This window comes from Triticum aestivum, chromosome 6B (genome assembly GCF_018294505.1).
Source record: "Triticum aestivum cultivar Chinese Spring chromosome 6B, IWGSC CS RefSeq v2.1, whole genome shotgun sequence".
Taxonomy (NCBI): Eukaryota; Viridiplantae; Streptophyta; class Magnoliopsida; order Poales; family Poaceae; genus Triticum; species Triticum aestivum.
The window spans coordinates 210,325,394-210,352,810 of record NC_057810.1 but is presented as its reverse complement, the minus strand read 5'-3'; the positions used below and the strand labels follow the sequence as shown (position 1 = coordinate 210,352,810).

Below are 27,417 nucleotides of genomic sequence, written 5' to 3'. Positions count from 1 at the left end.
CCAGATCGGTCGACTGGAACGTCAAGACCATTACTGAGTGCCTTGCTGATGAGCTGATCAATGCTACTCAAGGATCACCCGATCGGTCGATTGGAATGTCAAGACCATTGTTGAGTGCTTTACTGATGAGCTGATCAATGCTACTCGAGGATCACTCAATCGGCCGACTGGAACGTCAAGACCATTGCTGAGTGCCTTGCTGATAAGCTGATCAATGCTACTCAAGGATCACTCAATCGGTCGACTGGAACGCAAGACCATTGCTGAAATGCCTCGCTGATAAGCTGATCAATGTTGCTCAAGGATCGCCCGATCAGGCGACTGGCCCTCCTTTTCTAGAAGCTGCATCAAGCAAACAGACAACAGTTCGAGAGAAAAATGAATTTCGTTCGAAGATAGACGCAATATATGAGATGATAAATGCGAAGGTTCTTAACCGCAGAATAAAGTGCTCGGGCATCAGGCCCGAAGGAGTTTTAACGGTTACAAATCCACTCGGCAATCCGAGGCAAATAAAAGCGGTTGCATAATGTTTTTTAATCACTCGGCGGGAGAAGGACTGGCCGGGTCGCAGAAGCTGTCGAGATCGATGCTGTCGGCGATGCGAGTGGCTGCCTCGAGGAAAGTGTCCATGAAGTCCTGGAAGGAGTGCTTCTTAGTGTTTGCCACTTTGGAGCTGCCAGCTTGTCTTCCTTTGCCTCCTTGTAGTGCACTCGGACCAAAGACAAGGCGACATCAGCACCACAGCGGGCAGAAGATTTCTTCCACTCTTGCACTCGGCCTGGAATCTGATTTAGCCGATTCATCAAAGACTCGAGGTCTTGAGACGTTTCCGCCTGAGGCCAGAGTTCGGCGTCCACTCGGGACATCGCCGCCTTCAGCCGAGCCAGATAGTCGACTGCACCGTCCAAGCGTGATTCCAGTCGAAGCAAGTTCATCGCAACTTCATCTTTCATGGGACAGTTAATGGGGTCGAGACCTGTCTCGACCCGTCCAGTTTCGGCTTCAAAGTCCTGACAGAGTTCTGTTCCATCACAACAAACAATGAGTCGACAGTATTATAAATATCAGTCGATGACAGTTATCTAACTAAACAGTCATACCTTCAAGCTTCAATACGAGGTTTGCCACAAGTTGTTCCAAATGAGACTCTAGCTTACCCGTGTTGGTACTGAGACCATCAACTTCAGCGGTCAGGTTCTCCTTGTCCTTCCTCAATTGTTCGACTTCACGATTGGCGTCCGAGACGGCCATCTTCAATTTCGCTTTCTCGTCCTCCAACTTGCCGACTTAAGCCAGCTTCTGGTCCACAAGCTTCGTCTTCTCGCGTGCTTCCTTCTGAGCAGCTGCTAGATCCAGATCCTTCTGCTCCAAAGCTTCCTTCATCCTCTCTAAAGAAACAACACTCTTCAGACGAGACTGAAGTTGGCAATTTTCACTATGCACATCTACTTATGTGAAGTCACTCGGTTCAAAGAGACTGAAAGAAAAGCAGCGGAAAGTCCACCAGGCAGACAAAACAGTCGAATGGTTACCTCCCATGATGGGCATTTCTTGTTGGGCAGTCTTCAGATTCTTCTTTGCCGGTTCGAGGACAAGTTCAACGCTGATATGCTTCTTCTTCAACTCGGTGAGCCGAGCTCCAAGATCACAAGACCTCTGCAGTCGGAAAGACAAACATTTCAATCGACAGAAATAAGAGACAGTGAAGGAAAAGATTTACTCTAAGACTACTGCCGAATCAAATATTCAGCAGTAGTCTCGGGGACTACACCCAGTGGGTGCACTTAGCGTGCCCCCACTGGATCAGATCAATACTTAGCATGAGCTCGAAAAAAAGGGACAGAGAGATATATCATCAGACCTCAGTCGACTGCCAGCAGCCGACCGTGGCCTCAGGGACTACACCCAGTGGATGCACTCGACGTGCCCCCACTGATTCGGAAAATGCAAAATTGAAGATTTCCTGAGTTCTGGACAAAGGAACACCCAGTGGGTGATCAGATATAAAGCAATGTTCAAAAGTTCAGTCGGAATTTTACTGACCTGGACGTTGGTCTGAAGGGCAGTGCTGGCATTGTAGGCTATCTGACTGGCTTCATGCATCACTTTCACCTGCTCCATGACAAGATTCACCTGACAAAGAGCTTCCCTAGCGGCACCCGGCGAGTCGTCCGGAGTTTGATATGTAGCAAAGAGGGATGGGTCCAGAGGGGTCGAAGTAGTTGCCAGGTCGGATGAGTGGACTTGCACCGGTGCAATAGGCGTCTATGCAGTCGACCCCGACGGACGATCAGTCGTCAATGGGTTAGCAAATGTGACGTTAGTCCGAACCATCGCCTCAGGCGCCAGTGTCGACTGAAGGTTTTGGGCTTCAAGTCTCTTCCTGCTCGAACCTCCACTCTTCTTCTTCCTCTCCTGTAGAGGCACTTCTTCTTCTACGTCGTCAGGAAGCACAACGATGTCTTGCGGAGCTACATAAGAAGAGAAGTATCAAATTTTCAGTCAATCAACCACCCACTCGGTCAAACAGACCTGGGTTGGATGAACTTACCAGCTCGTGAGGTGGCTTCTTCGTCTCCTGGTGCCTTGTCAATGTCCATGTCAGTGGCAGCAGAGGTGGGGCTGGAAGGACACAAGAATCGGTCGGTCAGATCAAGAAAACCTTCAGTCGACATAAAGAAACACAAACAAGATACCCACCCTGAGGCAACGGGGACGTCCATCTTGATTCACGGCAATGTCTTCCGGGTCTTGGAGGGGGCAACTTTAGGCTGCTTGGCCACCTTCTCCGTCGGCTCCAGAGTCGACGTCTGAGTGCGCTTCTGAGTACTGACACTCGGACCCACGCCTTTCCCGCGCCCGCTGACCGGATCATGCTGCTGTTTGGATCGACGTTCGGAGCGTGGCGGCGAGTCAACTTCCTCCTCCTCGTCCGATTCCTCGCTCTCCTCCTCCTCGTCACTTCCCTGAGAATCCCACTCGGCACTATCCTCCGCGCTGTCCTCCCCCTCCTGGGCCTGTTCCAAAGCTTGTTCACCATTGGGCATCGAATGCATCTCAGTGAACACCTACAGAATAAATTGGTCGAACGAGAGTCGGTCAATATCAAGTGCAGTCGAAGCATGAATGAGAAGCAGTCGGAACGAAAAGCATACCTTGTTGGGTGGGTTTACGCTGCTAAAGGGAATGACTCGCCTAGATCCTCTGAGATTGTCCTGATTGCCTGTGATGCTCCTCAGCCACGAGTCTACTGTTTCAGACGGCACTTCTTCCGGATGGACCCGAGCAGTGTCGTCCGGCCCGGAATACAGCCACATCGGGTGATCACGGGCCTGGAGAGGCTGGATGCGTCGACTGAGGAACACCTCCAACAGATCCAGACCCGTAACACCATCATTGATAAGCTGAACCACCCTATCCACCAACATCCTCATCTCCATGATCTCGCCAGCAGTCACTTTTAGTGGAGCAGGAGTCTGGACTCGGTCAAACGAGAAGTGGGGGAGGCCACTCGACTGACTTCGAGTCGCGGCATCTTGGCAATAGAACCAAGTCGACTGCCAGCCTCTAATAGAGTCAGGAAGGGTCATGGCAGGAAAGGCACTCCCTTTTCTCTTTTGGATACCTAAACCCCCTCACATCTGGATGACATGGGTTTTCGAGTCACGCGACTTCGCCTTTTTTACCGATTGGGAACGAATAGTGAAGATGTGTTTGAAAAGACCCCAGTGCGGTCGACACCCCAAGAAGTTCTCGCACATTGACACGAAAGTGGCTAAATGCGTGATGGTGTTAGGGGAGAAATGGTGGAGTTGAGCGCCAAAAAAGTTCAGAAACCCCTGAAAGAAAGGATGCGGGGGAAGCAAAAAGCCGCGGTCGACGTGGGTGGCGAGCAGAACGCACTCACCCGATCGAGGTTGAGGACTCATCTCCCCCTCCGGCAGCCTCGCCGCTCCCTTGGCGATCAACCTCGACTCCATCAGCTCGTCCAGGTCCGCCTACCAAATCGAAGACCGGATCCAATCTCCCTGGACCCAGCCCAGCGGCAGCCCCGTGCGCGACGACGACCCGCGTTGCTGCTTCTTGCCCTTCGCCACCTCCTTCATCTTCTTTGCGCGCTCTAGCGCCGTCGTCTTGTCCTTCACCATGGCGACGGGACAGCGGCGTCGGAGCGGAAGAGTAAGGTGCGGCGGAGAAGTAGAGAAAGAAGAAGGAAGAGAAGATGCGCACAGTGTGGATGCCTCGGTCCGGTCACCTTATAAGAGGTCATTTCCGAGTGACTGATGCGTGGGGCCGGACGATCCCGTCAAATCCCGCAACAGTCGCACGCAGCGTACGTGGCGAAAAAGGCGGTGCAGGAATCGAGGAATCACTGTTTATCCGCTCCGCCCACTTCGGCGCCCTCCGTCTGGCGCGCTCCCCCGAAATTTCGTATCCCGCGAAATCCGGGATACACTGCAGACAATCGCGCCCAGGATACCGCGCTCCAACACAACACTCGGCACATGAGATCAACAGTTCACTCGACTGTCCGCTAAATGTATCAAGGCGACTGACTTGACATCAAATACCGACACAGGCGTTCAGATTTGCAGAAAGCACTCTCGAGGTCCCGAAGCTCGGAATATGTTCAATTTCAGCCTACTTTGCACTCGCACCTTAATCCATTCAGGGGCTACTGATGAGGATACAGACCTAGGGTAGGGTCATAGGCCTGACCTACACGTCCTACCCAAGGTCACTACCCCGGAATATGAGAAGACCAAGAATCCACTAGACGATGCAATCACTCGACCAGAATTCCTTACCTTCACTCGACCATATGGGAATCACTCGACTATGTCGAAGACCAGGAGTCGATAGGGCGTACAATGGTCGGGCATTCACTCCTTAGTCTTCATGAGCATTAAGAACATTTAAGACTGGCATTACCAGTAATGCCCCTTACTTTATGTACATTAGTTCCCTTGTAATGGAGGCGGGCTGGGGGCCTGACGCACTCTATATAAGCCACCCCCTCCTCTGGCACAAGGGTTCACACCCCCTGTAATTCAACACACATAATCCAATCGACCGCCTCCGGGCACCGAGACGTAGGGCTATTACTTCCTCCGAGAAGGGCCTGAACTCATAAATCTCGTGTGTACATCTTCGCCATAGCTAAGATCTTGCCTCTCCATACCTACCCCCCTTTCTACTGTCAGCCTTAGAACCACGACACCTGGTTTTTAGCAGGCCACAATTGGGTCGGCCTGCATCTTTCTTGGGCCCGAATGATTGGGACCTTCACACTTTACACCAGGCCAACAACTTACTCCGGCCTATATTTTAGTTGGGCCTTTTGTGGGCCCAGCGCTTAGTTTGGCCCAGGTAGCATTGGGCCATTAACAGGCAGAATATTCTACTGGCCTATTACGGCCCAGATGAAACCATGGGCCTTTAGTAGGCTGAAATGCATGTTAGGCCTCAATTTTCACTAGTCGTCCATGGGCCTTCAGCAGGCTGAAATGTAGACCGAGCCTTTTTGGGCCCACTTATATGACGGTCTGTTACCAGGCCGAAACATATCTCGGGCCTTAGTTGGCTCACCGATATCATGGGCCTTTAAAGAGGCCGAAAGCATAGTACAGGCATCAACGGGCCGAATTATACGATATGCCATTAACATGCCCAAAGTCACATTGGGCTGAACTGTTGCCACCATTATCATGGGTCGTTAGTGGGCCCAATGTCCCGTCAAACCATATATGGCCCATGGGCAGCACGGGCCATTCCCGGGCCGAAAGTCACACCAAGTTGAAATGGGCCCATGTCTACATCGGGCCGCTAACAGGCCGAAAGTCACTGGTTTGTAATTGGGCCCAAACATTCAGCGAACAATTAATGGGCCAGATCTGGCTTCGGGCCGTAAATGGGCCTTTATTAAATAGGCCGTTATTGGTCTGGCCCACTAGTACCTGAGTAAGTACTACGGGCCTTTGACTAGGCCGGCCTTTTTAACCTATATGGGCCTCTGTTGGGTCGTGCCACATGTCGACGTATCATAGGCATGTCTCTTCCAATGGACGGGCGACATCTGGCCCACTGACGAGCTGACACGTGTTTCCTCCGGCCAATCAGAATTTTACATGTGGAAATTTCCCATTGGTCTGGACTAGTAACGGGTTACGAGATCCAAAACCGGACCCATTAGCTTAACAGCATTCCGTTACCGTGGATGCCACGTGTCGGTCACCCTTGACGAAAGCACTTCTATGACACGCGATTTATCGTCATGGAAGTGGACACTTCCGTGATGATAATTTTGGTAATGTCATGGAACACTTCTACGGCAGCACAGGTATGACTATCTTGATTATGTCATAACATCGCCATGGATGTACATGCATGACAGAAAACGCGACCTACTGTGACAAACACGTATCATCACGGAAGTGTATTTTTTGTAGTGTCACCACCATCTCCTCTGATCTCCGGCGGACCTCCCCATCCTCTCAACACTCGTTAGAGTGCCCTGTGGCTGCCGCCCCCTAGAACAGCGGAGGTTGTCGCCCGCCATGGCCAATAGCCCGCTTCATGTCCAGCTGGATGCGGTGCCTCCTCCTAACTCCGCCGGTGGTCCGTGCTCCACCGGGGAGGGCCGGAGCTGCCCGGGCGAGCGCCGGCGTCGAGCCCCCCTCCTCTGTAACGGGCGAGCGGGAGGTTGAAAGAGAAGACCGGCTAGGAAGACCGCACCCTCCCGCGACCCCACACAGCAGCCACCCGCACGCGTTGACCAGTCCAGATGACGTGGATAAGTGAAGGCGTAAAGCCGGAAGTGCGTCTTTGCTTTGTGAAAGCATATTCTGGGACTCTTCGGCCGTAAGTGTGCTTTCTTAGTTCTGAAAACGCATTTCTCCTTAGTGTGCTTCCTGTTTTAACCGCAGTGACTTGTTTGTGGATATTTATTTTATAGATTAGTCCCTGACATTCATCCTTTCGTATCTCTGCGACCGTAACTCTGAACGAGGTGAATCCAAGTCCCACGGTTTCGTCTCATCGAGCCCGTCATGTTGGCACCATTTTCATAATGTTTTCACACAGTGAAAATGACCATTTTGCCCTTGCTCGTAAACAGCCCCCTCCGGAGAGAGAACTATTTCCGGCAAATCTTTCCGCGATCATCTCGCACTCCTTCCGGTGACCTCTCGTTCCCAAGCAAGCCACGATAGCCGCTTTCATGATAGCATTGCAATAGCAATGGTTTTCAACTTGAATCTTTAAGTTGTTTGTGCATGTTATTATTTCGTGAATGATTTATTCCTTCTCGTGTTTGCATGCTTATGCTTGTGCTATGATCATTTGCATCTAGTTGGGTAGATGTTTACTTTCTTATGCTCTTGTTATATTACAGTCAAATAATTATTTTGATGCTAGTGATCAGACTATGCTCTTATGTGACCTTGTTATACTATTTTTTTTCATGTTCATCATCATGTCATGCTCACCGGTATAAATGCTTCACTACTATCGATATGTTGAATGATTATGCTTTCCCATCCATGTTCATGTTGTTATCATGGTCAGTTCATCATGTTATATTGTATGACTCGGCATCATTTACATTCAAGTTTAACCAGACTTTAATTGAACTTGAACATTTGTTGGTTGAGTCATAGTGCCATCGAATCAAGCTGACCAGTGCAGCCACACTTGCTTTATGGGGGCTCCTAACTGGGTCTATTGTCATGCCTCTTGCTGGTCCTCCAACTATGGAAGGTTATATGCATGCGCTTCCCTGATCAGGTAGGCCGGTATAAGCCTTGTGTGCCCGAGTTGTATGCGCGCTTTTGTCCCCATTTGGGACCGTTTATGTTTTGCCACAACGGCAGTCGTTGGGTGTCACGAGGTGACATCGGGGCCACCCATGACTTAGCCCGAAGGGGAGTTTGTCGGAGTAGCCGGGAGAGTGTCATGGAAGTAGATCGGTTTTGTCAGAACTTTGTTGGTCCACTCGAATGGGAGTACGAGGCCATGGGTTCCCTAGTGTGGGTAAAATGTGCTAATCTCTGCAGAGTGTATATAGTCTATCGATAGCCGTGCCCGCGGATAAGGGCCCTGTTTGTAGTAGGTCACACTATGGGTCAACAGTAATGATAACATGTTTAATAACAACATGGGTTTGATGAGGAAAGAAGTTGGTGATGTGATCGCGAGAGGATCATCGTGGTATCATGGATAACGAAGCTAGTTGATGTTTGTGGTGTTATGCGATAATCACGGGTAAGGATCAATCTCCTTGTGGTCTTGTGGTCACTATGATATTGCTAATACCAAGCTTGATTTGATCCTGAGGTGATTGTGTGATGTCCATGATGGTAAGTGGTACATGTGATGGTTACGAGATAACCCTGAGCAGAGTAAGTGGAATCATGAAAATTCAAGCATACTGCATCCTAGTATCATCCTGTTCACATCATGAGTAATATGCCATGTTCATTTCGTATGGTTCTAGTTGTGTGATGATCAACATGTTCATGTCATGCCATGCCTATGTTGTTCTAGTGGTATCATGTTCATCTCTGATGTTTAACCTGTAAATGCCATGTTGTTGTTTGCCTTGACTGCTCTTGGTTGTTGTGAGCTTGCAAGTACATTCAATGTACTGACCTAGCATGTCATGCCAGTTTGCAGGTCATGCCTTGTCTGCTTGCTTGTTTGCCGTGGATCCCGAGTATGCGAGTTAGGCTAAGCATTACAACCAGAGTCCCTGTAGAGTGGAGTCCATCATCGTCGTGGTTCATTGTTCCGCTGCTACGTGTTGTTCTGCTGCTAGCATAGAGCAACCTGAGCAGGCGTAGTGTCGTCGTGCCGATGTAATCCCTTGTATCCATATCGATTGTAATAAAGAGCTTATTTGTTCTATGCCAAGTAGTGTCATATTCCAGAAGTCCTACCTCAATCTCTGGGCTGGAATACGGGGTGTTCTAGTCTCTTTGAGTCAGGGTGCCACACAAACCAAACGGATAGATGAGATAGAAATACAAAGCTATGACAATCATGCATAATAAAGTTCAGAAAAGACTCAATTACTTTCGATGAATGTTCAGATCATAAACCCACAATTCATCGAAACCCAACAAACACACCGCAAAAGAAGATTACATCGGATAGAACTCCAAGAAGATCAAGGAGAACATGGTATTAAAGATCAAAGAGAGAGAAGAAGCCATATATCTACTAGCTATGGACCTGTAGGTTTGTGATAAAATACTCACGCATCATCGGAAGGCAAAAAGGATGATGTAGAAGCCCTCCATGATCGATTCCGCATCTAGCAGAGTACTAGAAAAGGCCTCCATATGGGATAGCGGAAGAACAGAAGCTTGCGGCAATAGAAAAAGTGTTTCGGATGGATCTCCGATGGTTTGGGAATATACGTGAATTTAAAGGCATGGAATTAGGTCAAATGGAGTTGCATGGGGCCCATGAGCTTAGGGGCACGCCTACCCCCTGGGGAGCGCCCTGTGAGCTCATGGCTCTCACGTAGCTCTTCTGGCCTCCTCCCGAAGCTTCTTGGGTCCCTTTTGGTCCAGAAAATATCACCATAAAGTTTCATTAATAAGCAAAAAAACATGAACTGGCACAGGGCACTGGGTTAATAGGTTAGTCTCAAAAATGATATAAAATAGCATATAAATGCATAAAAAGCAACCAAGATTGGTAATATAGTAGCATGAAACAATAAAAAATTATAGATACGTTGGAGACATATCAGGCATTGGCATGAATCGAACATCGCCTACTAGATGATTTAGACAAGAAGGAGTCAAGAGATGCGGTTACTCACCGGGGTCCCAATGGACAAGATGAGGAGGCCGGATACACGACAATGGAGGCGCGAGGAGGTGTTGATCTGGGAAAGGGTTCGGGTGCATGCAAAGTTGAAGCAGGGAAAGAAGATGATGCAGGCGTCGTGGCCTTGGCATCCCCCGGTGATGTAGGGGACGTCGTGGAAGGAGAGGGACTCGGCAAAGCTCCTGAACATGGGGGTGGAGGCCGAAGACGTCAGTGATCATGCTGGCATCGAGCTCGTGGTCCGGCTGCTGCTCGGCTCTCTCCAGATCTCGATCGGGAGGGGAAAGTGGGGCTAGCTTGGCCAAGGGAAAGGAGAGGTGGGAGGATAGGGTCTCCATGGCCTCGGGTGACTTTTGGAGGAGCTAGGCGTGTGAGGCGTGGGTGCGGCCTCGCTGCCGTGCTCTGGCGATGGTTAGCGGGAGGAGGATGAAAATGTGGGTGCAGGGGTGTTGTGCACGACACTAAAGGGTGGGACCCGCAGGGACACATGGTCGAGTTGCTGCAAGGGTGCGGTGGCCGAGCGGTGAGAAAATAATGGAAAGGAGGGGGTAGGTGGGCTGTGCAGCTAGGCTTCGCTAGGTTTCTTTCTCTCCAAATTTCTTTTCTTTTTCCATTTTCTTTGAAACAGAGCTTGGAGGGAAAGATGTTCGCGGGTAGATATTGAATTTACCTAGGATACATATTTTCCTAGACCCAGGAAAATATGGGAAACTTTGTAAAATGGTTGGGGAGTTTTTGGAACATAAAAAATGGAGCAAGTTTGAATATAATTCAAATTGTTGGAATTTTGAAACCATTGAAGTGAGCTTCAAATGGGCATGGATTTTAAATGGTGAACCCACATATTCAATATGATTTATGGGCAAAAGTCGGACATTAAAAGAAGAAGTGAAATATGTCACTTGAAAATGAAATGGATTAAAGAGGTTGAGGTTGGCTTAGGAAAAATGGAAACTTGGTTGAAGCTTGATTAGATTTGAGCAAAAGGAAAATGAAAGGATCTAGGAGGGATAAGAAGTTGCAACAAACATGAACAAATTTGAAAGGAAACAATCACAACAAGAGTGGAGATGATGCATAAAATAAAACAAACACCACTTAAGCATGCGAGTCAAATAATACATTAAAAAAATAGTTGAGGCCCTGGTCTTGGCTGTCACAATTTTGGCGTGGCTTTAAAAGGTTTTTCGATATTCCTCGCATCTTTCTAACGCTAATTTTTTAGAAAGAAGAAAAGTTGTTTTTACTATTTATGTGCAGGAATAAACATATTTGGAAGGAAACTAATCAATAACCCAGCAAATGAAGTCATTTGAAACAACTTTCCTTTTAGGAGAAAGTTAATCAAAGCAAACAAAGCGTAAGAAGGTGCAAGGTACGAGTGCACCTGCTCGTACCAGTGGTCGTACCACATGGCTTCGCCACCACATCGGCTACACAAGCAACTTTTGTGAAGGCAACAATATGAGGGTCGCAGCTGCCACATCTAGAGCAGAGGGAGAAGAGATCCAGAGAAGAAGAACCACCAGAGATCCATTCTTTCTCTTCCGCCCCATCTCCATTCCATTCATGATAACACCACCAGAGGGAGAGGAGTTCCAAGTTGTAAGATTAGGGTTTGTAAATCTATTCATACTCATATCGAGACTGAGACTCGTTTAATCATTCATCTTATTTGCGGGTCGTTGTGATATTATATACTGAGATGATTTCTCTTTATTTGATCTCCAAGTTGTTTGGTTATTTCCCTATCATGCGTGAGTAATCCCCCTAGGCGTGGGAGATGTAGGGATTGGTGAGATTCATTTGTGCCTATTCTATATGTCATCATTTGTGGTAATAGTTGTATGATTGTTCAGTAAGTTGTTTATCTATGGTGTACATAATGTGTTTTTTCCAATTTAAGGGCCCATGCAACATGATCCGAAGACCTACACAGGTACCACATATTGTTTTGTGAATCCATGATCTCCAGATGACAGGTGTTGGTATCTATGAGGATCAAAGACAATAGGAGATAATGATAATCAACAAAAAGTGTATTGTTCCGGTCTTATGACCTTAATTGTGGAAATGACCTTGTTATGGCAATGTCGAAGTAGGACTACAGGTAAGAACAATTCTGACATGGAGGAGTTCGACCACTCAAGGTAACTAATATTATAGTTGCACTGACACAGTTAATGTACACCATGATCCGAAGTTTCTCCACGCCTAACCTCTCTATTGTAGGCAACATCCTTTTACTTTCGCCCGCTTTACTTTGTGTATTTACTTCAAGCTCTTTCTTATTATTCCCGCTAAAACTATCAAATTTTCCACACTCTGGTATATTTGTTTCACGGGACAGTATTACCATATGTATATTTTCAGATAGTTACTTCGCACAAGACCTGCGACAACTTATGTGTGACCGAAATTCCATTCACATTACTCTCCATCGCTCTTTGTTGGGACGATAACTATTGTCATACTTACACGAAGGTGCTATGCAACCATGTGTGTCTTGTAGGTTATCATTGCCGGATAGTCCTGATGTCTACTACACAACTTGTTTTTGTAGACTCGTGTTGGGCCTCCAAGCGCAGATTTTGTAGGACAGTAGCAAATTTCTCTCAAGTGGATGATCCAAGGTATAACAATTCATGGGAGGCGTAGGATGAAGATGGTTTCTCTCAAACAACCCTGCAACCAAATACAAGAAATCTCTTGTGTCCCCAACACACCCAATACAATGGCACATTGTATAGGTGCACTAGTTCGGCGAAGAGATGGTGATACAAGTGTAGTATGGATAGTAGATATAGGTTTTTGTAATCCAAAATAATAGCAAGGTAGCAAGTGATAAAATGGAGCACAAACGGTATTGCAATGTTTAGAAACAAGGACTAGGGTTCATACTTTCACTAGTGCAATCTCTCAACAGTGCTAGCATAGTCGAATCATATAACAATCCCTCAATGTGCGACAAAGAATCACTCCAAAGTTCTTATCTAGCGGAGAATATAAGATGAAATTGTTGTAGGGTACAAAGCCACCTCAAAGTTATCTTTTCCGATCAATCTGTTGAGCTATTCCTATAAGTGTCACAAACAGCCCTAGAGTTCGTACTAAAATACCACCATATGATACGCATCAAACAACTTCAGATTCAAAATATTCAATCCAACACAAAGAACTTTAAAGAGTGCCCCAAGATTTCTACCGGAGAAAGTAGGACGAAAACGTGCATCAACCCCTATGCATAGATTATCCCAATGTCACATCGGGAATCCGCGAGTTGAGTGCCAAAACATATATCAAGTGAATCAATAGAAGACCACATTGTCACCACGGGTATCCATATGTAAGACATACATCAAGTGTTCTCAAATCCAACAAAGTATTCAATCCGATAATAGTGAATCCTCAGAGGCAAAAACTCAATTCATCACAACAAGGTAGAGAGGGAGAAACACCATATGATCCAACTATATTAACAAAGCTCGCGGTACATCAAGATTGTGCCAAATCAAGAACACGAGAGGGAGAGAGAGAGAGAGAGATCAAACACATAGTTACTAGTACATACCCTCAGCCCCGAGGGTGAATTACTCCGTCGTCATCATGATGGCCCCCGGGATGATGAAGGTGGCCTCCGATGATGATTTCCCCCTCCGGCAGGGTGCCGGAACAGGCTCTCGAGTGAGTTTTTGTGGCTACAGAGGCTTGCGGCGGCGGAACTTCTCATGTAGGGTTCTTTCTGGGGGTTTGGGTATATATAGAATTTTTCGGCATTGGTCGCACGTCAAGGGGGCCCACGAGGGAGCGACAAGCCTGCCCGACGCGCCCTAAGGGGGAGGGGAGGGCGCGCCCCCAGGCTTGTCGCTTCCTCGTGAGGCTTCTGGTCCTTCCTGGAAGTTTCGGGGGTCTCTTTTTATCCATAAAAAATCACCGTAAATTTTTAGCCCATTTCGAGAACTTTTATTTCCGCACAAAAAACAACACCACAGTAGTTCTGCTGAAAACAATTCAGTCCGGGTTAGTTCTAATCAAATCATACCAAAACCATATAAAATTGTTGCGAACATGGCATGAATACTTCATAAATTATAGATACATTGGGGACGTATCAAGTCCCACCATTGAGCCAGTACCCGCACCAAGCTAGAGGCCGAACCATCCCAGCAGATTGGTCGGCGCATTTGGGGCTCGGCATAGCAGACTTGGACGTTGGCCCGAATCGTTTTGGGTCAAACTTGAGCAGATCCGGACACTGTCCAACACTATACTCCTGCGCACAGTGAGAAACCAGAGCCTGAGCAAACTCCAGGCACGAACTATTCGGGTAGCTTCTTGTGCGTAGACCCGGGCCAAGTCCCATGTATGTTTCCCTTCCCACATCCCCATTCATGGTGGAGACCATATATATACTTCTGTCTCACTTCTTCTCTAGGGTTAGACTAAGAGTTGGATAGGTATATTGTGCCCAATCTACCTTCCCTTGTGGGATCCAAGGTCTCCCTTTGGGAGATGGTTCCTTATGGAGAACAAGGCCACTCTTTGTGGTGAAGACTCCCGTGGAGCCCAAGACCACCTTGAGAGGGGAAGACTCTGAGGAGTACAAGGCCCCCTTGTCCTAGGACTTGTGGAGTCCCTTGTGTTATAGTATTTGCGAGAAACCATATTCCTTGGGTTCCCGTCCACTAGTGGATGTGTGTTCCATCGAGGAAGTTATGCAGTTACTATCTCATGTTTTTGTGTCCATCCCTATGTTTCCCTCCTCGTTTCTTCCTCTAATTCGTGAATATTGCCTCCCTCAAGGGATACCCCTCCTGTCACAATGGAAGTCACAACCTTGAGAATCACAGGCATAAAAATGTAGTTCAATTGATGGTCCCTAAAGGCAGGTGGCTCGGGTAGATTTGTGGTCGTAGGACGCCATCGGTTGTCTCAGGGCACGCCGACTATTGTTGCATGGGGGATCGAGTCTTGGATGTCAAGGCGGCGACGCCAAAAGGCGGGTTGCACTGTCAATTCTTTGGCGAGCCTTGTGGTAGTGGTGTTGGCAACTCTTCTCGGCTATGTGGATAATGAGCGGAGCAGCAATGAGTACTCCTGGTGAGGGCATTGCCATTGGTGGTGGCAGAGCCTGGGTCTAGATGTGGAGGCCAAGATCCTCGTGCGGTGGCATCCCCATCATGATGGCTCCATGACCTGGTTCCCCGGCAAGGCGAGGGAGACACTGAGTGAAATCTCAATGCTTTGGTGCTAACATCGGCGATGTGTGCGGGTGTCGCCTCCCTCCTAGGGGTGCCTCTGTGGTCCTTCCCTTCCTTGCTTGCCGGCTCTCTAGTGGAAACCCATGTCCGTTTTGTCAGACTCGGCGATGGTGGTGCGGTGTGTCGTTACCCTCTCAATGGAGTCGTTGAAGCATTAATGTTCTGGTAGCGTCGCGACGGTGTTTGCGGGCAGGCATGGATCATGATGCGATGCTTCTTCGGCATCGCCATTTAGTGGTCTTGTTTGTTTTCACTCCATCTAGGAGACTCTGAGTTCGCTTTTGGTCGGTTTCTTTAGACACTTATGGAAGCCGGTGGTGTCCGGCCATGCATTTCGTGTGCATTGTTTGTGCCCTCGCCTTGCTTCGTCCTAATTTTCTTATAGTTTTCGTTGATCTGCTTTGTAAGTGGATGCCCACAACACCCCGCATCGCTTGGTCGACTGACTTCCACCACAAAGCGGGGCAAAACCCTCTTCTCGGCATCACTTCTCTTTTCTTGGGGTGACAAGGTAGATCACTTAGCCCAAAACAGCGTTGCTTAGCCAGTGCTCTCTACTAAAGTACTCTACCCACCGAGAGAGGGACGTTGAGGCCACAAAGCAAAGGCGGATGTAATTCTTTTCTCTGGCAAAAGACAGCAAACGAAGAAAAATAAAAGGCCAATCTACCACTAGACACCCCCACACTTTTCCTGCAACGCTTACCCCACCCCCGAACGTTCAAAAAGCCTCCCCCACACCATCTTTTCCCGCACTAGTCGTTTCCCCCCTCCCTCGCCCCTCCCCCAGCCTCGCAGAAAAGCCTTCGCCTCGCCTCACCAGTGCACGCACACAGACGCCGGGCCAACCAAATCCGAGATCAAAAGCAGGAGGCCGACGAGGCGATCGCCAAAAAAGCGAAAGCCGCCACCTCTGCGCCGGCCCGGGGGAGGAAAAGCGATAAAGCTTAGCGGCTAAGGCGACGACGAAAGCGAAAGCGAAGGCGGGATTTAGTAGATAAGTAGCGGCGATGGTGGTGAGTGCCGAGTGCTCGCCTCCTCCACAAGGACGCCTCACGCGATGGAGCCCGAGATCGTGGAGATCGAGCCGGTGGGCCCGTCGAGCCGGCCGCTGCGGTACGCGCCGGCGCCGGCGCCGCAGTGGCGGGCGCCCCCTCCTCCCCCGCCGCTCCCGCCGCCGCCCATGACGGCGTCCTCCGGCGCGAGCGCTGCGGAGGCCAGCGCCAGCGCCAGTGCCGTCACGGCGGCGCTGCAGTTTGACAGCGAGAAGCTCCCGCAGACGCTCGTGCTGGAGATACGGCCGTTCCTGCGCGTCGCCAACCAGATCGAGGCCGAGTCCCCGCGCGTCGCATACCTCTGTAAGCGCCCGCACGATAACTCTCCTTTGAGTGTTCTCTAGGACTTTTCACCTTATGATGGTGGTAGACTGCGGCTTGCTGGTGCCCGCGGCGTGCTCGAGGAAATGCCGGCAGCTAAGGGAGGACCTGGGGTGCAAGATGGACATTGAACGTCGATGTGTTTAAGTGGTGCAGTGTGTATGTCATTTGAGATCCTATCGGTGACTGTATTCAGGATAACGCGAGTACGAAACCAGCCTCAAGAGATTCGAGGTGGTTTTGGTGCCACTCGTTTCAGTTCAGGAATATTCTACCTTTTGTTGTCACATCCTGTGCTGCCGGAAGTTCATGGTTGGTGATCATGAGTTCTCGGGTGCTTGGTCGTCCATTGCTGCTGCTTTCTACCATCGCTTAAGCAACATCGATGCCGTTTTAGTTACATCTGGCAATTTGGAGATTCCTTAGAGGAAGAGCGGCTACTTGGCAGCTCACATGCTTAGCACATCACCTTCTTGAATCTTGAATATTCTTGTCTTTCACTTTCATTTAAAAGAAATGTGTTCTAGGACCAGATGTTAACTGGTTATATTCCAAAGGCTAGAGGATCTGTTCTAGAATCAGCCAAAGATTCTTCCACAGAACATTCTTCTTTAGTAGTACTACCTTTCTGCTTATTTCCCTTCGTTAGCAGAGTAGGTTGTTGGAAGCCTTAAAAATACAGGTAGCTTGATCAGCAGGCAAGTGAAAAACATTCCTTAGTTTGGGCTGTAGTACAACATTTGCGTCAGGTTACATAAAAGGTGGCATAACTCGTGATATTGCATCACCAAGAGCTTATGGGGAATTACCAGCAAAGAACGTCAAATGTCTCGATTACCGTCTTGGTTCGCCCTGCCTGCCTTTTTTTCTTTCTTCGTAGCACTGTGAATTTTGCTTGGTCAATACAAAATTTGTTCTAATGCAGAACAAAGTACTATAATCATTGAACTATGTTGGAAAGCCAAAGTGGGTCTTTATCTACAAGAGTTGACTTTTATCATTTTACAGGTCGATTTCATGCCTTTGAAAAGGCTCATATGTTGGATCCTCGTTCAACAGGGAGGGGTGTTCGGCAATTTAAAACTACACTTCTTCAGAGATTGGAGCAGGTATGTACATTATGAAAATTAACTTCATTCGGATTGCATAAATGCAATATAAATAAATATCCTGGATATTGGAGCATATTATACATGCTGTAAATGTATATCACATCTTAGCAGATATTCCTTGTTTCAGAACATGAATGCACATTTTCTTTCTGTTACATTGAGATATACTCCCTCCGCCCGAAAAAGCTTGTCCCAAGCTTGTCCTTCAAATGAATGTATCTAGCACTAACTTGGTGCTAGATACATACATTTGAGGGACAAGCTTTCTCGAATGGAGGGAGTATGCAACAAGTCACTATTTATTGGTTAATAATGCGCTTATGTTGTATTTAATTTCCAAACAGGATGAGAAAAGCACTTTCTCAAAGAGGAAAGAAAGAAATGATGCCCGAGAGATTAAATCATTCTATGAGAAGTAAGTATGATCTTTCTCTCAGATACAAACCTGTATTGTAGACTACTTAAAAGTTATGATGCGGAGTTCGGGGGCAATCAAAGTTTCATTATCTTAAAAAAGACTACTTTCTTAAGAACCACAGCTAAACCACTATCCCCAACCAAAATGTGATTTCCATCCTCTTCTGCCATTTTATAGGAAAAAGCAAGCTAATGCACATCAACTAATGCCTGTCCTGGGAGAAGTTTTGAAGGCTGTTCTCATCGGGACTGGCTTGGAGGTTCTGATACCTTTCACAAAATAATAATTATGATGTATCATGTGCAATGTAGTTAAAGTTTTCATAACTTTGCAGAGCCTTGTTGCTAGTGAAGATTTTGGCGACAAGTCAGGCTTCCGATACAATATTATTCCACTTCATCCTAGATCAAGTCAGCAACCAATCATGCTTCTTCAAGAGGTTTGGACATATTTCTACTCAAAACTCAAAAATATACCTTCGGGGTATACTATTTGTGCAAGGATAGTTAAAGTACACTACAAAAAAAAAAGTGTGCCTTCTAATAGGGCCAATGACTCGTGATATCTTCATGTTTGGTATGATACAAAAGGCACTATATCCTTGTTGCCAGGACTTGTACTGAGTTACCAGATGGTATTTGCCAAGACAATAACCAATCCTCGTTGCAGGATAAATTTTCTGGGATACAAAACATAGTAGCAATTGGTAGTGCTATAAAGAAACTGTTTTCCAATTTCTGAAATATGGATATTTAATACCAATGTTACGTCTCATAGGGACAAAGGATGATACTCCCACGGTCCATATTACTTGTCGATGCTTTAACTAAAGCAGCGACAAGGAATATGGATCGGAGGGAGTAGTAATTCTTCTTTGGAATGAATAACCTTTAGCCTGTTACTTAGTTACTGAGCCTCCATTCTGCATTTAGATAAAATTTCTTATGATATACTATTGTGCAGATCAAAGTTGCAGTGTCTGCGGTGTTTAATGTACGCAGTCTTCCATTGGCTAATGTCAAGGGTGAAAAAAGTCAGACAGATATTTTTCGATGGCTGCAAAGTTGGTTTGGATTCCAGGTTGGCCAGTTATTTGTTCAAATATCAGATTTAGTACCAGTGGCTTTCTCTTGCATTTCAGCTCAGTAATTGGGGTTGCTTTTTTTTTGGGGGTGGCGTAGAAAGGGAATGTTGCCAACCAAAGGGAGCATCTCATTCTTTTGCTTGCAAATATGCATGCTCGGTTGAATCCAAAGTCATCCTCTGCTCCAATGGTATTCATACAAGAATATTGTTTGCCTTATCTATCTTCTGGTTAACATATTAGAATAACATTTTGATATGCCTGTTTTTAGCTTGATGAAAGAGCAGTAGAGGAATTATTAGCGAAAACATTTGAGAATTATCTGACCTGGTGCAAATTTTTGGGGAGAAAAAGCAACATATGGTAAATATATGCTTTATTTCTTTAGATTGGACTGCATCTAACTGAACATCAGCTTGAGTGAATTTCAAGGAAGTGTTTTTTTACTTGTACTGGTCCTCTTTTTATTGCACCTGCAGGTTGCCCTCTGTGAAGCAGGAAATTCAGCAGCATAAACTTCTGTACATATCTCTTTATCTTCTTATATGGGGAGAAGCATCAAATTTAAGACTTATGCCAGAATGCTTATGCTACATCTTTCATCATGTATGCTAACTATTTGTCCTTCATCTTTCCATTGCTCTCACTGCATTAATTATTCAAACTATAACTAAATTTAGTTTTTTTCTTGAAATCATCTCTGAACATTTGATATATGTTTATTGGTTTATATCGGTGATATAAATTTTCATTGCTTGGTAGTAAAATCTACCATGTAAATGCTTCTGCCAGAAGAATCTTTTTATAATAATACTATTATTAGGAGTAGTTCTTACACATTTGTTGTTGACTACAGACGAGAACAACAATAACAATAACAATAACAATAGCCATGCTTATAGAATTAGCAGGCATGTGCCAAGTGTTTGGATGTTTTTAGTGCTTGTTTTCTTTTCTCAACTGTATTCTGAGTTGGCTAGATAAATGGTAGGACGCATGGTTGTCCTACCAAGCAACACAGGTTCAAACCCATCTTCCTCTTAAGAGTATGTTGCGGGTGCCTAGTACCCTTTAGCCTCTTCTCTTTGCTACGTTGGAAAGCCAGATTCCAACCTAGTAGGAGATGTTGGTTCATGTGCACCTGCAAATTTGTGTGCATAAATATGGTCACATGTGCATTTAGGAAAAAAAAGGAAAGATCGAAGATCGACTGCATTTATATTGTAAGGCTATCTTGCTCGTGTTTTTTGTATGGTGCAATGTGACCTTTCAAGCGCAAACTTTTGCAAATACGCTTGTAAATACATTCTAACTAAAAGAACATTAGATTGTGTAAAAAAAATACTATCTGTTTCAGTGGAAAATGGCCAAAGTTATTGCTTTAATTAGCAGGACAAAAGATTTTAAAGTGACATTCGTGGCGAAAATAGAATGATCAGTACATCCCCCTTTCAAAAATATAAAAGGGCAATTTTTTCTTTTACTATTAATTAGTGCTAATCATGATTAAACCGCGTCAGCTCATCCCTGCCTATGAAAAAAAGAATACGCTGCTCATTCCGCTAGCACTGCTGCGGCCGTCCGGCTGCCCGGGATAGCGATGACGGGCTGGGGCTGCTCCTGCATCTATTCGGGACAGGCAGGTTGAAGGCATGTTTGTGCAGTCCATTGATCGATCCACACATGAACTGGTTCCGCTGTCCGCACCACAACTACAGCCAAAGTATTCAGGGCTCGTCCGCTTAATCAATACCACGTGCGTTCTTAGCGGCGTGGTTGCAGCGGCTTCACTGTTGTCCGTGTGCCTGCTTGACCCACTGCTCTAACTTCTTATGAAAGCCGTGCACAATCCAACGGATGGCCGGATGTACATGATAGGTTGCTACCTGCTGGAGCATCCAAGTGCTATGCATGCCATCTCGACGATGAGAAGGAGATGATGAGATGTCAGTCCATGAAAAACTTGAGCCAACGGATGGATTTTTTTCTTTCGGAACTGCAGGATGGATTCTTTTCTTAAGTTAATTATATAATTACTAGACCATTATACCCTTTCACTTGAAAAGGTATGTTTTAATCTCCACCGTTGATTGCGTTAGGGGGGGTACTGAAACAGATCCTAATACCTTAAATAAGAGAGAATGGCCAGAGTTACCTGCTTGAATTACCAGTGGCAAGTCTCTACTCTACATCTCTGCTCCCCGCTATCTGTCATCAGGGTATCATGCTGCCAGAGAGACTCTGTAGTCCTTTTCTTTTGCTGTTTCATAATTAACCATCACATCTACAAGGTTTTTAGATTTAGCTGGGTTGTTGTTTCATGTTGTACTGCTTCGAATTGAATTACGAGTTCCCCTAGCAAACTCTTAATCTGTGGTTAGCTTTTGCTTTCCCATATAAGATTCTTGCAGAAAGGAGTTTAAGCAAGTGTTATGCATGTTTTTAATTAGAAAAACAGATCTACTGTCACTATTCGAGGACTATTTTTGCTTAAAAGCAATTCTTGCTTCTAAGTAGTTTCTGTATTTTTGTGCTGAAGACTTTGCCACAAAGTTAAGTCCACATTTGTGACAAAAGATAACCACTTGTTGCTTCAGATGTCATACGAGCTATATGGAGTGCTTTCTGGAGCTGTAAGCTTAATTACTGGAGAAAAGGTCAGACCTGCATATGGCGGAGAAGACGAATCATTTCTTAATAAAGTAGTGGCACCAATATACGACGAGATATATGCGGTTGGACATCCCTACTTTTCAGCAATTAGACTTAGCACAGCTTTGGAAGTTATAATGATGGCAGTATTTTTTTTTTGTAATGAAGGAAGCTCTAAAGAACAAAAATGGAGTATCTGATCACTCAACATGGAGAAACTACGATGACCTCAACGAATTTTTCTGGTCAGATACCACGTTTTATTGGGTTTGACTTTGGTACTCAGATGCAGTACTAAATATGTAAAGATGCAGGTCTGCAGACTGCTTCAAACTTGGCTGGCCCATGCGTCTCAACAACGACTTCTTTTTCACATCGACTAAGAATAAAAAGTCTCATGAAACTAAGATACAAAATTCCCAATTGCCTCGTGGATCCTCCTCAGCACAAAACATTGTTGATTCAGAAGTACCTGACCAATCACAACAGGTAGTAAATATCAGAACAAGCCATTCCACAATATGGTATACTATTTGTATCATATACCTAACTTTTTTGTTTACGTATTCAGTTCTGAGTAAAGCAATCTTGCAGTTTTTTTATGGGAAGCAATTTTGTATTCCCATTCATCTGTATTGAGAATATAAGGAAGTAGCCAAATTCAGTGCTTAAAGTCTATTTTATATTTTGCCTTCAGAAATGAAACATCTACTCTATGTTTTTTAGTTTCATGTCACATTCTGAACAGCTATGTTCCCTATGCTTGTGTTTTATAATAACTTGCCACATTATTACTATTTATCATAATGCAATTTAAGCTTTTCATGTACATTCACAACTAACAGAAATGTGCATGTTTCAGTACATTCATTTTTGAATAGTTGTTTACATGTGCTCTTGTTCTCCATTTTCCTGCTATTGCATATAGCAAACTATAAGTGTGACATCTCAGCAGAGGTGGTTGGGAAAGACAAATTTTGTTGAGGTCCGTTCCTTTTGGCATATCTTCAGAAGCTTTGATAGGCTGTGGACACTCCTTGTGCTTGGGCTTCAGGTTTAGTTCTTACATTAATGGTTGGGGAGTGATACATTTATATATTGTTTAATCACTGCAAGATCTTTTGACCCATTTTCTCATATGTTCTCTTTCCAGATTCTGATAATAATAGCATGGCATGGATTGGAAAGCCCTCTTCAGTTACTAGATCCAATCTTTTTTGAGGATATTCTGAGTATTTTCATAACCAATGCAGTACTTCGAGTTCTTCAAGGTTAATTTGGAATTTGCTTGTGCATATCTATACCATAAATTCTGACGAATTAGTACTAACACATTGATGTAACTTTCTTCTTATTGTTCTGTCTTCATTCTTCAGTGATGTGTCTAATTGTTTCTGTGCAGTGGTCCTTGATATTTTATTTTCATGGAGAACCAGGGGAACAATGAGATCTAGCCAGAAACTAAGATTTGTCATAAAACTCTCTCTTGCGGTTACATGGGCGATCATTCTGCCCATATTTTATTCCAGTTCTCAAAATTACAAGGCTTGTTCTGCTAGACGTCCTAAAAACTTTTTGGGAATGTTCTGCCTGTCAAAGTATATGGTGGCTGTGGCATTTTACCTGACAAGCAACGTGATTGGGATGGCACTCTTTTTCGTTCCAGCTGTAAGCAGCTATATAGAGACATCTACCTGGCGAATTTGCAATATATTGTCCTGGTGGTGCCAGGTATGATCTTTTACCTTGCTCAAGAGTAGAACTTGTTTTTGTTTACGTTTTGTAGTTAATATCAGAAATTGATCTCAGTGGAATACATTGTTATGCTATCTTATTTTCCAACATTTGAGTCAACCTAAATTTCCAAAAAATATATTTTTCCTTCTATAAAGCTGTTAATCAGCTCTTTGTACTGCACCATGACTTGCAGATCTCGTGCATGGGCATTATACCTTAATGAAGTACTGATATATTCCCGACGATGTGTGCAGGCCCCGTCATATGTTGGAAGAGGAATGCATGAAGGCCAAGTACCTTTACTAAAGTAAAATATGTGTATTATTATTCACATACTTTGGTGCATTTGATGTGAGCTAAATATTCTTTCTGTGTTTCAACAGGTATACATCATTTTGGACGGTTCTTTTATCAAGTAAATTTTTATTCAGCTACTACTTCGAGGTAAGAATATCTATCAATATAGAATCTACACACCTTTTATTTTTATTATGCAACGCAATGCAACTCAATATTTATTCAAATCAGTGAATATGCATGTACGTAGGTCCAACTCAGTTACAATTTATAATGTATGTACGATGGTCTTAGGTTATGTTAATAATAGAACATAGTAACACCATGAGAAGTTCTGTTTGAGTGTTTGTTATTCTTCTAAGCACGTCTTAGTTTCTTATCTCTACATTTATTTTGTGTGACCGCTCCTCCTACTACATTTTTTTTCTGAATATAACTTGAGCAGATTAAGCCTCTTGTGGAACCTACGAAAGAAATCATGAGGGTCAATGTGAATATATATGAGTGGCATGAATTCTTTCCACAAGGTCTTCCCCATATCTCATCTTCCCTTGTCCATTAATCATCCTTTTTACTCAATAGGATACTGAGTTTGATAATTAACACTGAACACAGAGTGACGATTCTATCTGTTTTGTTCCAGTCAAGAGCAATGCTGGCGCAATTCTTGCTGTATGGGCCCCTATAATTCTTGTAAGAACTCATATGAACTCAAGTATTTAATTTGCATATGGCTCATAAACTAATTAATTTCGTTGCATTTTCAACAGGTCTATTTCATGGACACACAAATTTGGTATTCTGTATTCTGTACCATTTTCGGTGGTATGTGTGGTATTGTTCATCATCTCGGTGAGGTGAGGTGAAGCGCCACTAAACTCTTGACTGTTTATTTCAGATGTTTACAGATTCTTATTTCTTATACTTGCTCCTAGATTCGCACAATGGGAATGGTTAGAAGTCGGTTCTGTACCTTACCAGAAGTGTTCAATGCTTGCCTTGTTCCTCGCTCAAGTCCAAAAGAGAAAAAAGGGATATTGCCTAGTTTCTTGGAAAAGAAAATATTTAAGGTTGAATCTAATCACGTCCACTTTACCTTGAAGGTGCTTTTCTTCTTCTTATTTCTCAGATTACACTGTTTTCAGGATTTGGGTAAATCTGAAAGACATGACCCAACAAAATTCGCTCTGGTTTGGAACCAGATAATAAATAGCTTCCGCTCAGAGGATTTAATAAGCAATAGGTACGTTCTGGTTATTCCAGTGCGACATAAGCTTCATCAGATTACTTTCTCCTTCATATTTCATTGGTTTTGCAGAGAGATGGATTTGATGACAATGCCCATGTCACTAGAGTATCGTTCTGGTTCTATTCGCTGGCCCTTGTTTTTAGTTGCCAAAAAGGTATATGGAACTGTTATTTATTCATGACAGACCATGATTTCAGTGCAATACACTCTGCACTACTTTGGAAATACGTAGCATTTCTCTAGGCTTGACCGTAAAAGACTAGTGCCATGTAGTACAAGTGGCAAAGTCTTCTACGGTGCACTCCGAGCCATAATTTGATTGTAAATCGCATGGAACTAATAGTAAAAGTGTTTCTATCTAGTAAAACTAGTAAAACTCTTTATTTGACGGTCTGGAACCTAACGAGGCGTTTGGTTCCCACTCCGGTATCGTTTTCGACTTTCAGTATCAGGAAGCGCTGCTTCCGAAATTTTCTACTGAATACGCGTTTTGTTTGGTTTGGGCGCGAGCGAATACGGAGCAGAGGGGATTCTGTATCCGGCCAGATCGGTCGTTTTCGCGGATGTGAAGCCCTGTATCAGATAGCATCGTAACAGAAAACAGAACGACCGAACCAAACGCTGCTACTGTTTTACCGAAAAAGGCTTTCGCCCCGCTTTATATATAAAGCAAAGATCATCAACAAACCCGGTACAAACGCACGCCAACACAACACACACACCCAAGGCAGGATACAAAGATGTTGTACGCAGCAACACCACCCCTAACACTACAAGAGCAACCGGAGATCTCGGCCGTGACCACGCCACCGCCAAGAGGTGAAGCCGCATATGGCGAACCATGTGCTCCAAGGCGGCGCCTTCAGGAAGGGAACGGCACTCGAGCGCCGCCACCGCCCGACACGAGGGTCAGGGTTTCCCCTGGAGCAACACGACGGGCAATGAAGGCCGCGACGACGCCTTCAAGAAGGGAGCGAGTCGCCGCCGCCGGTCCGTCCAAAGATAGAGCAGGTTTTCACCCCGGCCAACAATCACCACCACCGAACGCCACACCCCGGCAACCATGCCGCCCACACGGCCATGGTCACCAGGCAGCACCAAGCCACGGGCTCTGCCCATGAGCACCGCGCTCCCACCACCAGGGCCGCCGCCCTGGCATCCAAGACCTTGACACCACCTCACCCGAGACCCGCCGCTACTCCAACCAAAGAGACGAGTGGAAAGGTCCCGTCTTTCGCACCCCTGGGCGACCCCCAGCGCCGAGACCCAAGAGGCCGGCCGAAACTGGCCTCCATCGACCTGTCCTGCTGCACCGGGCGCGAGACGGGCTCAGTCCTGCTGCCGGGCGCGAGACGAGCTCGGTCCTGCTGCCGGGCACGAGACGAGATCAGTCCCGCAGCACCGGGCGCGAGACAGGCGATGGACCGCAGCTGGGAGAGGGCCAGCCCTTTGACGAAGGTAGCGTCCGAACGCCGAGGAGAGGAATCGAAGGCCACAACAAGCCGCTTCCCGACGGGCCGACGCCGGAGATGTCCGACCGCCGCCGTGAAACGACCCAAACCACCGCCGTGAGCCACCACCATGCCGTGGCAGCCCACCTCGATGCCGGGACCCCGAGGGGCAGCCCCGAGCCGCCCTGCAGCGGCTGAGGAGCGCCGCCGAGGTCGCAGCCCGCCCTCGCGCCGCCCGTCTGCGCCAGATCCCAAACCGGGAGCCGCCGCCGCCACGAGCACGCCAGCCACCGCGCAGCCTGCGCCCCAGCCCCGCCGCCACCTCCCGCATCGAGACGAAGCAGACCGGAGTCGGGTCCGGCCGGACCTGACCAAGGACGCCCCACCGCGACCAACAGGAAGAGAGCCCACCTCCCGCGCCGCCTGGATCCCGCGACACCAGTGCGCTCCACCGCCCCCGTGCAGCCCTCCGCACCACCAGGAGACGCCCAGCACCGCCGCCGGTCGCCGCCACAGCGCCGCCGCGCCATCCCGCACCACGACGCGCCCCGGCCCAATTGGATCTGCCCGCGGCAGCCCCACCAAGCGAGGGGGAGAAATCGCCCCGCCGCCGCCTAGGCCGGCCGGGCTTTGCCCGCCGGTGCGAGCAGGCGGCGGCGAGGAGGGAGGAGGAGAAGGAGGACTGCTGGTGGGGGGCGGCTAGGGTTCCTCCCCTGCCGCCCGCGGGAGCGACAGAGGGAGGAGCGGGGGAAGGAAAGGAGAAGGAGTTTTGTCTTAGCTGCTACTGTTTTCCGAAAGCGCTGTAATCAGAAGCGGGGTTTTTTCAGCCAACCATACGCGTCGTAAGTTCAATGGTAAAACCATAGTGAACCATAGGTAAAATCATCATATATGTAGTAAAAATGCTTTATGTCACACTCCTGAACCTAGTATGATATTA

General features: G+C 46.4%; 1 protein-coding gene across 1 annotated transcript in view; it reads left to right on the top strand.

The window, feature by feature from the left end:
- The first annotated feature begins 16,125 nt into the window (after positions 1 to 16,125).
- LOC123136611 (putative callose synthase 8) overlaps positions 16,126 to 27,417 on the top strand; it is a 22,512-nt gene continuing 11,220 nt past the window's right edge. The window contains exons 1-23 of the mRNA XM_044556034.1: positions 16,126 to 16,459; positions 17,486 to 17,586; positions 17,934 to 18,004; positions 18,185 to 18,266; positions 18,342 to 18,446; positions 18,971 to 19,087; positions 19,189 to 19,281; positions 19,363 to 19,454; positions 19,571 to 19,697; positions 21,689 to 21,826; positions 21,912 to 21,988; positions 22,058 to 22,232; positions 22,672 to 22,797; positions 22,897 to 23,014; positions 23,146 to 23,474; positions 23,735 to 23,787; positions 23,864 to 23,924; positions 24,223 to 24,304; positions 24,421 to 24,470; positions 24,548 to 24,634; positions 24,713 to 24,847; positions 24,923 to 25,020; positions 25,096 to 25,180. Coding sequence (XP_044411969.1) covers positions 16,162 to 16,459; positions 17,486 to 17,586; positions 17,934 to 18,004; positions 18,185 to 18,266; positions 18,342 to 18,446; positions 18,971 to 19,087; positions 19,189 to 19,281; positions 19,363 to 19,454; positions 19,571 to 19,697; positions 21,689 to 21,826; positions 21,912 to 21,988; positions 22,058 to 22,232; positions 22,672 to 22,797; positions 22,897 to 23,014; positions 23,146 to 23,474; positions 23,735 to 23,787; positions 23,864 to 23,924; positions 24,223 to 24,304; positions 24,421 to 24,470; positions 24,548 to 24,634; positions 24,713 to 24,847; positions 24,923 to 25,020; positions 25,096 to 25,180 — 2,700 coding nt within the window. The 5' untranslated portion in view covers positions 16,126 to 16,161. The remainder of the gene's footprint in view (positions 16,460 to 17,485; positions 17,587 to 17,933; positions 18,005 to 18,184; positions 18,267 to 18,341; positions 18,447 to 18,970; positions 19,088 to 19,188; positions 19,282 to 19,362; positions 19,455 to 19,570; positions 19,698 to 21,688; positions 21,827 to 21,911; positions 21,989 to 22,057; positions 22,233 to 22,671; positions 22,798 to 22,896; positions 23,015 to 23,145; positions 23,475 to 23,734; positions 23,788 to 23,863; positions 23,925 to 24,222; positions 24,305 to 24,420; positions 24,471 to 24,547; positions 24,635 to 24,712; positions 24,848 to 24,922; positions 25,021 to 25,095; positions 25,181 to 27,417) is intronic.